This window comes from Taudactylus pleione, unplaced genomic scaffold (assembly GCF_031769625.1).
Source record: "Taudactylus pleione unplaced genomic scaffold, aTauple2 ptg001661l, whole genome shotgun sequence".
In the NCBI taxonomy this organism is placed as follows: domain Eukaryota; kingdom Metazoa; phylum Chordata; class Amphibia; order Anura; family Myobatrachidae; genus Taudactylus; species Taudactylus pleione.
In genome coordinates, this window is record NW_028286058.1 from 498,049 (window position 1) to 512,500 (window position 14,452).

Here is a 14,452-nt window from a genome sequence, read left to right on the forward strand (position 1 = left end):
GTGCACAGACTGCTATGTAGCCTATCCTCTTCATGTGAATGTGGGCATAAAGCACCTCCCCCCCTTACCAGCTGCGCGCATGGTGCCACACCTATCTCTTGCATTGATTATGTCAATACATTTTCTTTTTGTTATTGCTCAGCTTTAATTTGATTAAACCAAGTGCAAGTAATTGCTAGGGGTTTCCACTACAAAATGATGCAGATGACATGGAAATCTGTTCAGTAGTTTTTGCGGCAAGTTTGAACGAACAGACAAACACAACGTTCTTATAATATTAGTAAAGATTAAAAATTTATTTTTACCAATTAAAAAAAAAAATAATAAGCTCAATATTTCAAGTAGAAAAGGAAAACATGGCAGCACAGTGGGTAGCATTGCTGTCTCACAGCACTTGGGCCATGAGATGAATACCCAGCCAGGGCCCTGTGTGTGTGAAATTTGAATCGGATTCCTCCAGGTACTCCGGTTTCCTCCCACACTCAGAACTACAAAATCATCCTGTAGGGTAACTGGGTTTGTACGTTAGGGAATTAAGAGCCTGGCTGAGACATGTGGACACTAAGAAATCCTGTACGCAACTGCTGTGCGGTAATATAAAGACACACCCACTCTCAGATCTGGGAGCTGAGACGCTGGCGCCATATTTTCTGCGTACAGGGTCACGGAGGTAGGCAGATAAATCCCCAGAAAATGGACGTGAGGCGCCTGACAATTTTGACTGCGATTAAGGGGCATATTCAATTAGACGCGAAAAGTAATGTACTTTTCGCATGCCGGACTTTTCGCCGACATCGCTGGCTTACCATGCGAAACAGTATCGAGCGCATCCCCACATATCCCCGCATTCAATTCGAAAATTGGCGAAAACGGGACCCGGAAAAATGCAAATAGGTGAAAAAAGTGCTGTCAGATTTGGGGAAATCAGCCTGACACCCCCCAGAAGATGCACTGACATGGGGGATCACTATAGATGCCCCCGAATAGCCCTGCTGAAGACATTCTTCTCAATAGTTGCTAATTAGCGTCTTTGCTACCACTAAGTGGTGAAGAATGGCATTTAGCAGGTTTCTTTGGTGAAAATAAGTAGCCGTGGTGCATGAAAATGGTGCTAGCATGGTTAAAAATCTAGGCTAATGTGAGGTTTTAAAAAACACGAAAAACGCACCTTCAGCACACACCTGTAATAAACCCCCCCTCCCCCCCATACTTGCAGACCCCCCAAAGGCTATTTCGCTAGCTTTTAAGTTTGTACCCCAACTTTGAACTTTTTCACCCCCTTATTCAAAGTCACTTTTTGTGGTGTTCAATTTTTTTGATGCAGTTTACCTTTGGGGACCTGTCCTAAGGGTGCACGGTGGTTTCCCCACCTTTGCACCCCAAAACCGCAATTCTGCAAAAAAATTTCGACAGCTATTCAAAGGCGAAAATTTTCCATCGGGTACATTGCATTGCGTTTCCGCACCGGCGAAAGGTCGCCACAATTGAATACGGGGATAAGTTTCCGCTGGCGAAAGGACGCCACTGGCTAAACTTTTTCGCCGAAAACAGCATTTCAACACTAATTGAATAGGGTCCTATATCGTCACTGCGAGCAGATGAACCTTGCCGCATGCGCAGTGTGACTGTGAGGCATGCGATAATCACTCAACTGTGTAAATACCGACACTGCGTACATCGCTGCGTCAGGCCCTAAGGGGTTAATTTACTAAGATGGGAGTTTAATTTATGAAGTGATGTTGCCCATAGCAACCAATCAGATTCTACTTCTCATTTATCTAGCACCTTCTAGAAGATAATACCTGGAATCTGATTGGTTGCTATGAGCGACATCACTTCTTAATAGAACTCCCATCTTAGTAAATTTACCCCTAAGTCTGTAAACTCCAGTGTTGTAATGAAGCATATGGCAGTGTCTCTGTCCTGGTGGTGATAATATACCTAAATAAGCTATGTAAGCTTATGGATAGTGTCATTCTCTATAAACAATGTACGAACTTTATTTTATATAGACGATCATTTCACAACACAATAGTCCTTTAGACGTTTGCCACGCGAGTCTTCTATCCCTACTCTGATCTCCTGTTAACGAATAGATTTAGACTCAACTACTTCAAACTGGTCTCCTACGGTCATGCAGCAGGAGGCTGACCTGAAATACTCTGTGCTGCTGCATAAAATTGTAAGACTTTGATTTGCTACAGGTTATGGCCCTGGCCCCACTTCCCTGACATCTTTGTGTGTGTACAGCTGTGCTGGAGGATTACAAGAGGTTCTCTGACCTAGTAACGGTACATTTAAAGATGTAAAGAACTGGTTTTAACTTCAGCCACACAATATGCTTTATAATAGTCATCCTGGTCAACATGTATTTATATAGGAAGATTGCCAGTGTCTGGGTGGAAACAGTGCACAGAATGATGTCATCTTGACGCAAGATTCCAAAATCACCAATGGTATCCTTGCGAGTTAAACTGCAAGTCTAAGGTCATTCATTATCAGGCGAACAAAGTCCAAGATCTAGTTCATAAGGATCAACTTGGATGCCGCAGGGCTCAGGCCTCACAGTCCAAAGCGTTCTTCTACTTCCGAAGCGATCATCTCCGCTATTGCGAGGGAGGAGGTGGCAGCTGGGGACGGGGCGTTCCTGACATGCAGTATGCGGCTTGCAATGTCCCCAGAACCTCCGTCAAAGACGAAATCATCCACCAGGTTCCCATCTCTATCCAGTGCCTGTGCTCGGACTCCCGAAGGACCCCTGTGTGAGAAAGGATTTGGCTTAAGAAAAACATTATAAAAAGGTGCAAAAAAAACCCAAACCCTTTTTTCTATAAAAGTAAAATTGAGAGTAGAAATGTTTGTAATCATGACGGACTACGTTTGCACTGAGTGACAACTACAATTAAATCTGTTCTGCAGTTTCTCAATCCAATGCTGTGTAGCGTGACAGTCTGGTCCCCCTTTTGTGCTGCTGTTGTTCATTTGATGCACAGCACCCTCTAGTGTCAATATGCGGTATGGCTACCGACGGTAAGGTAGAGAGCTCGTCCTGCAGTGGCAATACTTCACCTTACCGAGGATACTTCAAAAAATGATTGCATAAGAGCATACTTCAAGGGTTTAAAAAGCAAATTAAAAAAAAAAAAAAAAAGCAAAATGAAGTACCTTGTAGGTGCCTGTAATGGGTGCACACTGATATACATGTATGGCAGGCTGCCAGGACATGCTGTGACCTGTGGTTCCACAATGAAATGAGCACCAGATTACTGTACCTGCCTGTAGCTACCACATTCAGAAATGAATTAAACGGACACACGGCACCATTTTTCGGCCAGAGGAAGCTCCCGATATCGGTGGAACAAACCAAACAAAGTTTGTTAAAAACCTGCCAATTTTCAGTCGCATAGATCGATAATTTGCATATGTCCACTCAGCAAGATGATGAGGGAATAATTAAAAAAAAAAAAAAAATCCGTGGAAATATGGCCCAATTATCGTGGATGCCCATTATCAAGACAGTTTGGTCGGCATACATCAGAAATTCTGAACGATCAGATAATCGAAACAGAGCATTTCTGGGACGTTTTATTAGCGTTTCGGCAGAACTCTCAGATCTACACGCTACAGAGAAATTGGCCTGATATCCCAATTATTGGTTTATGGGCCCGATAATTGTATAGTGTGTGTACCTAGCTCTACACTTAATACCTTTGTGTCTTTTCTCTCCAGACTGTTTTTGTAAGTATAGGCCTCACCTGTGAATATCGCTTATAGACAGCTCTGGGATGAATCTCTGAAGTTCCTTGAGCTGGGCACGTAGGACGCATGCCCGATAAATTTCTCCCATGCCGTACGTCAGATTCTTCAGCACCAATTTACGGAGGCCACTGAAATAGAAGAGAGTGGGAATAAAACATCATCATCTCACTTTGTAAGGAACCATCTGCTTGTACTGTATAGAACTGCAAAACGTTCAGATTTAGGATCAGACTGATCATTGATATCACTGAAACCCACTGCTGAGCGCGACTCTGCGTGACGACAAAACACTTGTGTGGCTTAATACTGCCCTGAAGTCTTCAGATTATGAATGAAGTACATCTATACTGTAGATTACAGTGCATAGTGAAATTATTTAGTGGATTCATAAAAAACAAAACAGGACTTACTGATGGCCAATAAGACACTCAGGCGAACGCCAGATACACCACAGCAACATTGTAAGGCCATTACAGCATGGCTGGCAATGAAGAGTACACTGGACGGTTTACGTAAAGCAGGCTACCAGGGTCTCTCCAGGTGCTGGGTCTTGTAAGTTAACTTCAAGAGCTAAATGTATTTGCAATGGCTCATTGGTTTATCAGCAATTATTTACCCCTATAAAGCAATGTGGGCAGAGGAATTTGTGCCTCTATTTGCTGACACTCAGACTTATGCTGGGCATACAGCGTGAGATAAAAGGTCTCGTCGGTCTGCCAGACATTTTATCGGACAAGCTGAAACGCGTCAGTTATCGTGGCTATCCATTGTGACATATCTCACAGAGTGTGGCCATGGTACCTGTGTTCCTGCCCTGGGGAGGAAACATTTCCCCAATCCTGCCCTGTGAATGTCAATGTCAGACGTGCCCGGCCAACGGTCCGTTCTATCAGATATACTGGACGAATACAGCATGACACTGTTCAAATATCGTCCCGATCAGATGATTATCGGATGATTGGGCTGATATTTGGGCAGTGTATGCCCAGCATGAAGGTGGCCATATACTGTGCAATTATATGATGAATCAGGCAATTATTGGCTGATGGGGCCACTAATTACACAGTGTATGGCCACAGCCGAGCATGAAAAACCTTTCAGCATGCCTGACACCTGCAACAAAGTGTGCTCGTAAATACTCACTATCAGACGCACAGACCCATTATCTGACCGTGTATAGCAATGTCAGATAATTGATCTGTCTGTCTGATGGAGAGTTTGATCTGAGAGTGTATGGCCAGCATAACATACCTAAACACTCTATACATATGTGTATATCACAGAATAAGAGCACAGCCCAGTGTCTTCCTGTCTTGTGTCCAGTGTGGTGAGAGATCACAAACTTTCCCTATGAGTTTGTGCAGCCGATGGAAGAGGCTTTATCTGCTGCTATCCGGACAGTGCCAATTACTCAACTATCTTGAAGAACATAATATATTAATGTATGTGACACTACTAACTACACAGTTATGACGTGAAATAAATGCAGTGTGAATATTACTGGTGTAGGGTTAGCGCTGATCAAGATTTGGCTTCTCAGAGCTCGTTTAAAGGTTTGAAGGCAGTGAGAGTCTGGGCAGGCCTGGTAGACAGATCCACAGGGGGACAGCGGTACTGGAGAAGGCAGGAGTGAGAGCTGGCTATCAGAGGAGACAAGGTGCAGGTCAGAGAGTGATCTAAGAGGAAGTCAGAGAGAGCAATTGCAGACTGGAGGTGCACTAATGTGTCTGATAGATAATGCCCCCTTTAGAGTATCTGCAGTATAGAGAATTCAACATTCTAATGCTTTACCTGTATGTGACAGCTTCACCAAAGTCCCTGGTGCTGAAATCACACAGCCTGTAACCCTCTCTTTTAAAAGCCAATACTGCATTTGGGCCAAGCCAAACGCTTCCATCAATCCGTGGAGTGAAATGGACTCCGAGAAAGGGAAACCGAGGGTCTGGAACCTAAAGCCCAATATGGAGAGAAGAGTGAATCTCACATACATAGGCTACTACTGATAGGGGTAGTTATTACAGTCAGTAAATAAGGAGGAGCAGTACAAGGACGGCAGGGCAGTACAAGGACGGCAGGGTTAGCACAGCTCGGAAGCCTTTTGAGAATAAGCTCTAACTACCACCCATGAAGGCTTGAAAGGAAAGTCCACCATTAGCGTAGTATAACAATTTCTGGCCGCTGTAGGCTTCTCCATCTCCTAGAAATGGTATTCCCCAGGTGATAGACTGTCCTGAAAACTCCCAGGAAAGAACAAGCAAGTATATTCACTATACCGCCATGCCAACTGGACACCTCGAGGCAAGGTATGACCTTGTAACAGGCACAGAACTGTCCAGGTGAATTCACCAGACCATAGGGATGGAGTCACCTCTAGATCATAACTAAGTGGTCACTGGTTGTTAGTCTTCCTCAGAACCTCAAAACGGGCATTGATTGTGGGATTTTTCAGAAATAGTACTTATTGCATGATGGTATAGTAAATATACTTCTCTACCTTCCAGCTCCAATATACCTGGCTATTATCTCCCCTACTCACTAATTTGTTAATGTCTGCCTAAACAATCAGAGTCAGCTTAGGTTAATTCTGCAAAATGTTAGTGCAAGTTCAAACTAGCGGTTTCATGTATTTAGAGTATATACAATATACAGTAATGAAGAGGCTGAAGGTAATACTTACTGGGTAAATGTTCCCTTTAACAAGATAACACTTCTCTGGTTTCAGGACCAAATAGTCCCCACGGAACGGAACAATGCGCGGTTCTGGGCTACATCCGCTGATCTGGGATAAGCGGTCCGAGAACAGCCCAGCACACGTCAGCACGTACTTACAGTACACTTCTTCTCCCTGTAACACAGAGATATAATGCCGCATGTAGCATGTATGAGACAATACTTTACTTGCCGTTAATTGCATCAGCACCCAAAGGGGGAACCCAGGGATATCCCAAATAGGGAGAGATACCCCCCTTACTCTCAGATTTGACTGCAAATATCGCTGACGGAATACTAAGCAGAAAAGTTTGTTCTTTTTTTTTTTTTTTTATCTTTTAGTTTTTTTATTACATTTTTTGAAACATACTCAAACATTATATCAAAGATTACAGAATGATAATAATATAATGTAGATCACACAGTAATAAGCAATCAGGTGGTACATGTATAGCAATCATAATCCATGGTAAATAGCAAACGTATAGACATACCTAACTCAAACCATGCGGATAGTATAGGGCGGACCCATAGGCGCCATCTGAGCCCACCTAATGTACGACTATATAAGATATGTCTTATATACATACATATTATCTAGGCAGTAAGTATTATACCACATAACAGGAGTAATACTGAACAAAAAGAGTCCCATGCCTACTGATCTAAAAATATATCATAATTTAAATAAAATATATCAACCCCCCCCAGAAAATCAAACCACCCCGTAGCCCCCCACCCTGTATGATCTAACCCCAACCCAGGCATACTTGGATCCCCTAACTCCCAACCCACACTAACTACTCTAACCCCCCCCCCCCCACCCAGCCCAAATAAAGGATTATAATTATATAAATGACAGAGGCAATAAACTAATGGCCCTAAGCTAGACCAGACTAGTCCCAGCCCTCCCGCATCATTAGAAATTTTAATACATTCCACCCGACAAATAGCAATAGATTACAGACCAAAATATACCCATATTACAAAGGAGAAAAATGGAATGAAGCATTCAACAGGATATATAAGATTACCAACAGATAAACATAATAAAATGCTGCAAATACTAGTATTAGTCCGGTCACATCCCCTAAGCGAAGCTAAACCCAGCTCTCCTATACAAAAGCTTGTTCTCATGACGGAGAAATTCAATAAGTGTAGTGCAACAGGGAGATTGTCAGCCAAGAAAGTGTGGATGGTCCCCAAAGCTGCGCAGGAACCCTCGCTGGTAGTGTAAGCTTATGAATACAAGGGAGCCCCTTCTCCATCACATTGGAGGAAGAGGGGGCGAGAGTAATATTATTACGTTTAATAAAATGCAGATAGTGATGTCAGGTTCCTGGAATCTGGTACTGACCGCCCTGACACCACTGCCTGGTTTAAAATAAAAACAGGGTAGACCATTAAATATATGGGATGTTGTGTTTGTTTTTTTATGTTATATTTAATTTTATTAAAACCGACAATTACTGATTTCTTTATTCTCATGGAAAAATCCCATGAATAATAATAGACACTGAATGGTACAAAATGCTCAACACTGCAAACCAGAAAATCTAATGACACCGATTGCCACATATTGTTCTGGTAATATCAATGCAAAGCATAAACAGGTCATTAGTAACAATCTTTATTTATTGGTACAAGGAAAGCGGGCGGTACAAGAGGTAATTATTCATATCTTACGGCTGCTTTAGCGAATGTTACATTACCTTTGTGTCTCGGAGAACAACTGGATGCTCCACACCTAGGGAGAAACAGAGCAATAAACTGCTGCTTACTAAAGTTGAAACTTGTATATCCAAACTGTGTTTTATCTACAAAAAGGACCTTTATCCAGTAAAATAATGCAGTGTAATACATCAATCACAAACATGGATGACAATAAGACCGCACACTTTAGTAGATTATAACATAGATAAATATTCAAAGCAGTTGCGGTTTACAAACAGATCTGTGTAATACGATGGGGTAATTGTAACTCACCCTGCGCTGACCCTGCTGGACTCTCATTCACCATTTTTATATCAGATACTTCAAAGCTCGTCAGGACGCTGCCCCCGGCCTCACGGAAATCATCGGTGTAGGACTGAGCTACTTGTTTGTAATTCACAATCCCTGTGTAAGGAGAGTCCAGGGCCATCACGCCCTGCAATGCAAAGACCGACATAAAGGAAGGCCCTCAGGTAGTATTATTTCTGCACCTCTATTAGACCATTCTCATAGGATTCCATGGTAGGATGAAGCAAGCAATATTGGATCATTCTTGTGTTATGGTAGGATAAGGCAAGAACTGTTAAATTATCCTCTTATTATTCCATGGTAGGATAAGCCCTGAACTATTAGACCACCCCATGTTATTCCGGGTAGGATAAGGTGTGTGCTATTAGACCACCCTCATGTTATTCCATGGTAGGATAAGGCCAGTCGTATTAGACCACCCTCATATTATTCCGGGTAGGATAAGGCCAGCACTATTAGACCACCCTCATGTTATTCCATGGTAGGATTAGTCCAGCACTATTAGACCACCCCATGTTATTCCGGGTAGGATAAGGTGTGTGCTATTAGACCACCCTCATGTTATTCCATGGTAGGATAAGGCCAGTCGTATTAGACCACCCTCATGTTATTCCGGGTAGGATAAGGCCAGCACTATTAGACCACCCTCATGTTATTCCATGGTAGGATTAGTCCAGCACTATTAGACCACCCCATGTTATTCCGGGTAGGATAAGGTGTGTGCTATTAGACCACCCTCATGTTATTCCATGGTAGGATAAGGCCAGTCGTATTAGACCACCCTCATGTTATTCCGGGTAGGATAAGGCCAGCACTATTAGACCACCCTCATGTTATTCCATGGTAGGATTAGTCCAGCACTATTAGACCACCCCATGTTATTCCGGGTAGGATAAGGTGTGTGCTATTAGACCACCCTAATGTTATTCCATGGTAGGATAAGGCCAGTCGTATTAGACCACCCTCATGTTATTCCGGGTAGGATAAGGCCAGCACTATTAGACCACCCTCATGTTATTCCGGGTAGGATAAGGCCAGCACTATTAGACCACCCTCATGTTATTCCATGGTAGGATTAGTCCAGCACTATTAGACCACTCCATGTTATGCCGGGTAGGATAAGGTGTGTGCTATTAGACCACGCTCATGTTATTCCATGGTAGGATAAGGCTAGTACTATTAGACCACGCACGTGCTACTCCGTGGTAGAATAAGACCAGGACTGTTAGACCATCCTTGCGGTATTCAGTGGTAGTATAAGGCCAGCACGATTAGACGATCATCATGCAATTCCATGATATGATAAGACCAGAGCTGTTAGACCATCCTCATGTTATTATATGGTAGGATAAGGCCAACACTATTAGACCACTCATGTTATTCCATGGCAGGCTAAGGTTAGAACTGTTAGACCATCCTCCTGTTATTCCACGGTAGGATTAGTCCAGCACTATTAGACCACCCCCATGTTATTCCGGGTAGGATAAGGCGTGTGCTATTAGACCGCCCTCATGTTATTCCATGGTAGGATAAGGCCAGTCGTATTAGACCACTCTCATGTTATTCCGGGTAGGATAAGGCCAGCACTATTAGACCACCCTCATGTTATTCCATGGTAGGATTAGTCCAGCACTATTAGACCACCCCATGTTATTCCGGGTAGGATAAGGTGTGTGCTATTAGACCACCCTCATGTTATTCCATGGTAGGATAAGGCCAGTCGTATTAGACCACCCTCATGTTATTCCGGGTAGGATAAGGCCAGCACTATTAGACCACCCTCATGTTATTCCATGGTAGGATTAGTCCAGCACTATTAGACCACCCCATGTTATTCCGGGTAGGATAAGGTGTGTGCTATTAGACCACCCTAATGTTATTCCATGGTAGGATAAGGCCAGTCGTATTAGACCACCCTCATGTTATTCCGGGTAGGATAAGGCCAGCACTATTAGACCACCCTCATGTTATTCCGGGTAGGATAAGGCCAGCACTATTAGACCACCCTCATGTTATTCCATGGTAGGATTAGTCCAGCACTATTAGACCACTCCATGTTATGCCGGGTAGGATAAGGTGTGTGCTATTAGACCACGCTCATGTTATTCCATGGTAGGATAAGGCTAGTACTATTAGACCACGCACGTGCTACTCCGTGGTAGAATAAGACCAGGACTGTTAGACCATCCTTGCGGTATTCAGTGGTAGTATAAGGCCAGCACGATTAGACGATCCTCATGCAATTCCATGATATGATAAGACCAGAGCTGTTAGACCATCCTCATGTTATTATATGGTAGGATAAGGCCAACACTATTAGACCACTCATGTTATTCCATGGCAGGCTAAGGTTAGAACTGTTAGACCATCCTCCTGTTATTCCACGGTAGGATTAGTCCAGCACTATTAGACCACCCCCATGTTATTCCGGGTAGGATAAGGCGTGTGCTATTAGACCGCCCTCATGTTATTCCATGGTAGGATAAGGCCAGTCGTATTAGACCACTCTCATGTTATTCCGGGTAGGATAAGGCCAGCACTATTAGACCACCCTCATGTTATTCCATGGTAGGATTAGTCCAGCACTATTAGACCACCCCATGTTATTCCGGGTAGGATAAGGTGTGTGCTATTAGACCACCCTCATGTTATTCCATGGTAGGATAAGGCCAGTCGTATTAGACCACCCTCATGTTATTCCGGGTAGGATAAGGCCAGCACTATTAGACCACCCTCATGTTATTCCATGGTAGGATTAGTCCAGCACTATTAGACCACCCCATGTTATTCCGGGTAGGATAAGGTGTGTGCTATTAGACCACCCTCATGTTATTCCATGGTAGGATAAGGCCAGTCGTATTAGACCACCCTCATGTTATTCCGGGTAGGATAAGGCCAGCACTATTAGACCACCCTCATGTTATTCCATGGTAGGATTAGTCCAGCACTATTAGACCACCCCATGTTATTCCGGGTAGGATAAGGTGTGTGCTATTAGACCACCCTCATGTTATTCCATGGTAGGATAAGGCCAGTCGTATTAGACCACCCTCATGTTATTCCGGGTAGGATAAGGCCAGCACTATTAGACCACCCTCATGTTATTCCGGGTAGGATAAGGCCAGCACTATTAGACCACCCTCATGTTGTTCCATGGTAGGATTAGTCCAGCACTATTAGACCACTCCATGTTATGCCGGGTAGGATAAGGTGTGTGCTATTAGACCACCCTAATGTTATTCCATGGTAGGATAAGGCCAGTCGTATTAGACCACCCTAATGTTATTCCGGGTAGGATAAGGCCAGCACTATTAGACCACCCCCATGTTATTCCGGGTAGGATAAGGTGTGTGCTATTAGACCACCCTCATGTTATTCCATGGCAGGATAAGGCCAGTCGTATTAGACCACCTTCATGTTATTCCGGGTAGGATAAGGCCAGCACTATTAGACCACCCCCATGTTATTCCGGGTAGGAGAAGGTGTGTGCTATTAGACCACCCTCATGTTATTCCACGGCAGGATAAGGCCAGTCGTATTAGACCACCCTCATGTTATTCCGGGTAGGATAAGGCCAGCACTATTAGACCACCCCCATGTTATGCCGGGTAGGATAAGGTGTGTGCTATTAGACCACCCTCATGTTATTCCATGGCAGGATAAGGCCAGTCGTATTAGACCACCCTCAAGTTATTCCGGGTAGGATAAGGCCAGCACTATTAGACCACCCCCATGTTATGCCGGGTAGGATAAGGTGTGTGCTATTAGACCACCCTCATGTTATTCCATGGCAGGATAAGGCCAGTCGTATTAGACCACCCTCAAGTTATTCCGGGTAGGATAAGGCCAGCACTATTAGACCACCCCCATGTTATTCCGGGTAGGATAAGGTGTGTGCTATTAGACCACCCTCATGTTATTCCATGGCAGGATAAGGCCAGTCGTATTAGACCATCCTCATGTTATTCCATGGTAGGATAAGATTGGCAAGGACGACAAGTTAGAACTGCACCATAAACTGTGGCAGGACACCTGTTAATTGTACATGTCAGACTACCTGCTGCTATATATTTGGCTGGCAGACAATTAGGTGTATGTGCATTAATGTGCCCCACAGATACATTTATTTCTGCTTAGGAAATTTCCCTTATGTATTTGTTTTTCACATTCCATTCTACACTACCTAACTTCGACATAATGCAATAGGCTAAATTGTCCCTACAACAGACTAATGCAAGCGATGGACATATCCGGTTATTCTCTCTGTACAGGCTTTTAGCAAACTGAGGGCCTGATTCAGAGTTGAACGCTCTGACCAGAGCGCTCGCTCTGAAGCAGGGCCCTCCTCCATGAAAATGGAGCGGTCTCCTGGCCGCTCGCATAGCTGTGGGTGACCACCCACAGCATATGCGAGCGCCCAAAAAGATGGTCGCGATGGTCTTGACCATCGCGACCATCGGACTTGCGACGGAGACCCTGCGGTAGGGTCTCCCTGCCACAAGCCCTGGAGTGATTTTGGCTCACTGCCGCTCGCGAGCGGGTCTGAATGACCCCCTGAGTCTGCCTGCTCAAAGCCACTTCCAAACCATCTAAACCTGACTATGCCCCAATTGCATTATACCATGCCCCTAATGAGGTGATAACGCCCCCATGCTGTCGTCTATCACCCGTGAACAGGACGGCCTAGTACTTGTAACATCTTAGTTTTTTATAAATGTTCAAATATCTATATTTACAGGAAAATGTAAAAGAAAATAAAGGTAATAATAAATGTAGTGTTAATGTGAATGTATTCAGCACAATACTCACCCTGCAGTAAGGCTCCTTCTCCCTTATATCTATAGCGGTGATGAGGCGAAGCCCGGGTACATTGTTCTGCAGCCCCCTGTCATATAACGCTTGGAGTCTTGGTATCTCCTGGTGTTGTACAGCTACTATCAGCTGGAGAAAGCATTGTGTCACCAAGGTGGTATCTCACTCCTATACAACCCCATCAACCGGCAAATATCACACAGCCTTACCATCAACTGCGGACTTAGTAAGAGTCTCATCAATTCAAAATCAATCATTAAACCCACAACATAATTTATCAAGATCAAGAAAACAATTAAGGGAATAAAAATATGAAAGTGGCATTGTACCGGTAAGAACCAGACATACACCCAGCCGAGGTCCATGTACCTATCATCATATCTCTGTTGTTTCCACATCGTAATATCTCCAGAATCAGACCAAATCTCACCCTAGAGGCAACAATGACTCTCATCCAATTATGGGCATCTCTAGACTGGGCTACTGTAACCCCCCGTTATGCAGCCTCTCTGTAACCCACCTCTCTCTAATCTGTCACTACACTGGTTCCTTTTCCCCTTTAGAATCTAATTTAAATTGCTCACCTATATGGCCTTCCCCCAATACACTCCCCCCTACATGCCCGACGTCATCTCCCTCCACACTCCCGGCCGCTCACTTCACTCTGCCAATGTCTTCCGTCGTTCCTCCCAACTGATTACTTCCTGCCACTCTCCTAGAAGATTCTGCCCATGCTGCTCCCTACCACTGGAGCTCACTCCCTATCAGACTCTCCTTTTCTCTTTAAAATGTCAAACTGACTCTCAAATCTCGCTTCTTTGTTAAAGCCTTCCAGCTCTCATCCTAACTCGCCCCTCCATGCTCCTCCCTCACGGTCTCTCCCCTGTGTCACCTGTCTGCCCCTCCTCTCTAGACTGTAAGCGGTCACGAGCAGGGCCCCCATCCTTCTTGTGCTCCTCCCCTGCCTTGTTCTGTTTGCCTTATTTACGCTTACGTAAGTTGTAAGGCGCTGCAGGACCCTTGTGGCGCCATATAAATGTCAGATAACAATAATATCTCAGAAACATTACGGCTTTGTACCTTCCCACATTGCTTGTAGTGAATTCTCTTGCGGTCGCAGTAGTCATACAGGAGAGCAGACCCTCGCACA

At 44.2% G+C, this 14,452-nt stretch overlaps 1 protein-coding gene across 2 annotated transcripts in view; it reads right to left on the reverse strand.

Annotated features, from left to right (window-relative positions):
* Window positions 1-293: 293 nt before the first annotated feature.
* The window catches only part of L2HGDH (L-2-hydroxyglutarate dehydrogenase), a 22,358-nt gene continuing 8,199 nt past the window's right edge, over window positions 294-14,452 (reverse strand). For both annotated transcript variants that reach the window (XM_088464359.1, XM_088464360.1), the window contains 8 exons: window positions 14,383-14,452; window positions 13,300-13,431; window positions 8,455-8,617; window positions 8,181-8,215; window positions 6,437-6,604; window positions 5,551-5,708; window positions 3,756-3,887; window positions 294-2,758 (listed from right to left, as the gene is read on the reverse strand). The exon at window positions 14,383-14,452 is cut by the window's right edge and continues 82 nt beyond it. In XM_088464359.1, coding sequence (XP_088320485.1) covers window positions 2,563-2,758; window positions 3,756-3,887; window positions 5,551-5,708; window positions 6,437-6,604; window positions 8,181-8,215; window positions 8,455-8,617; window positions 13,300-13,431; window positions 14,383-14,452 — 1,054 coding nt within the window. In that variant the 3' untranslated portion in view covers window positions 294-2,562. The remainder of the gene's footprint in view (window positions 2,759-3,755; window positions 3,888-5,550; window positions 5,709-6,436; window positions 6,605-8,180; window positions 8,216-8,454; window positions 8,618-13,299; window positions 13,432-14,382) is intronic.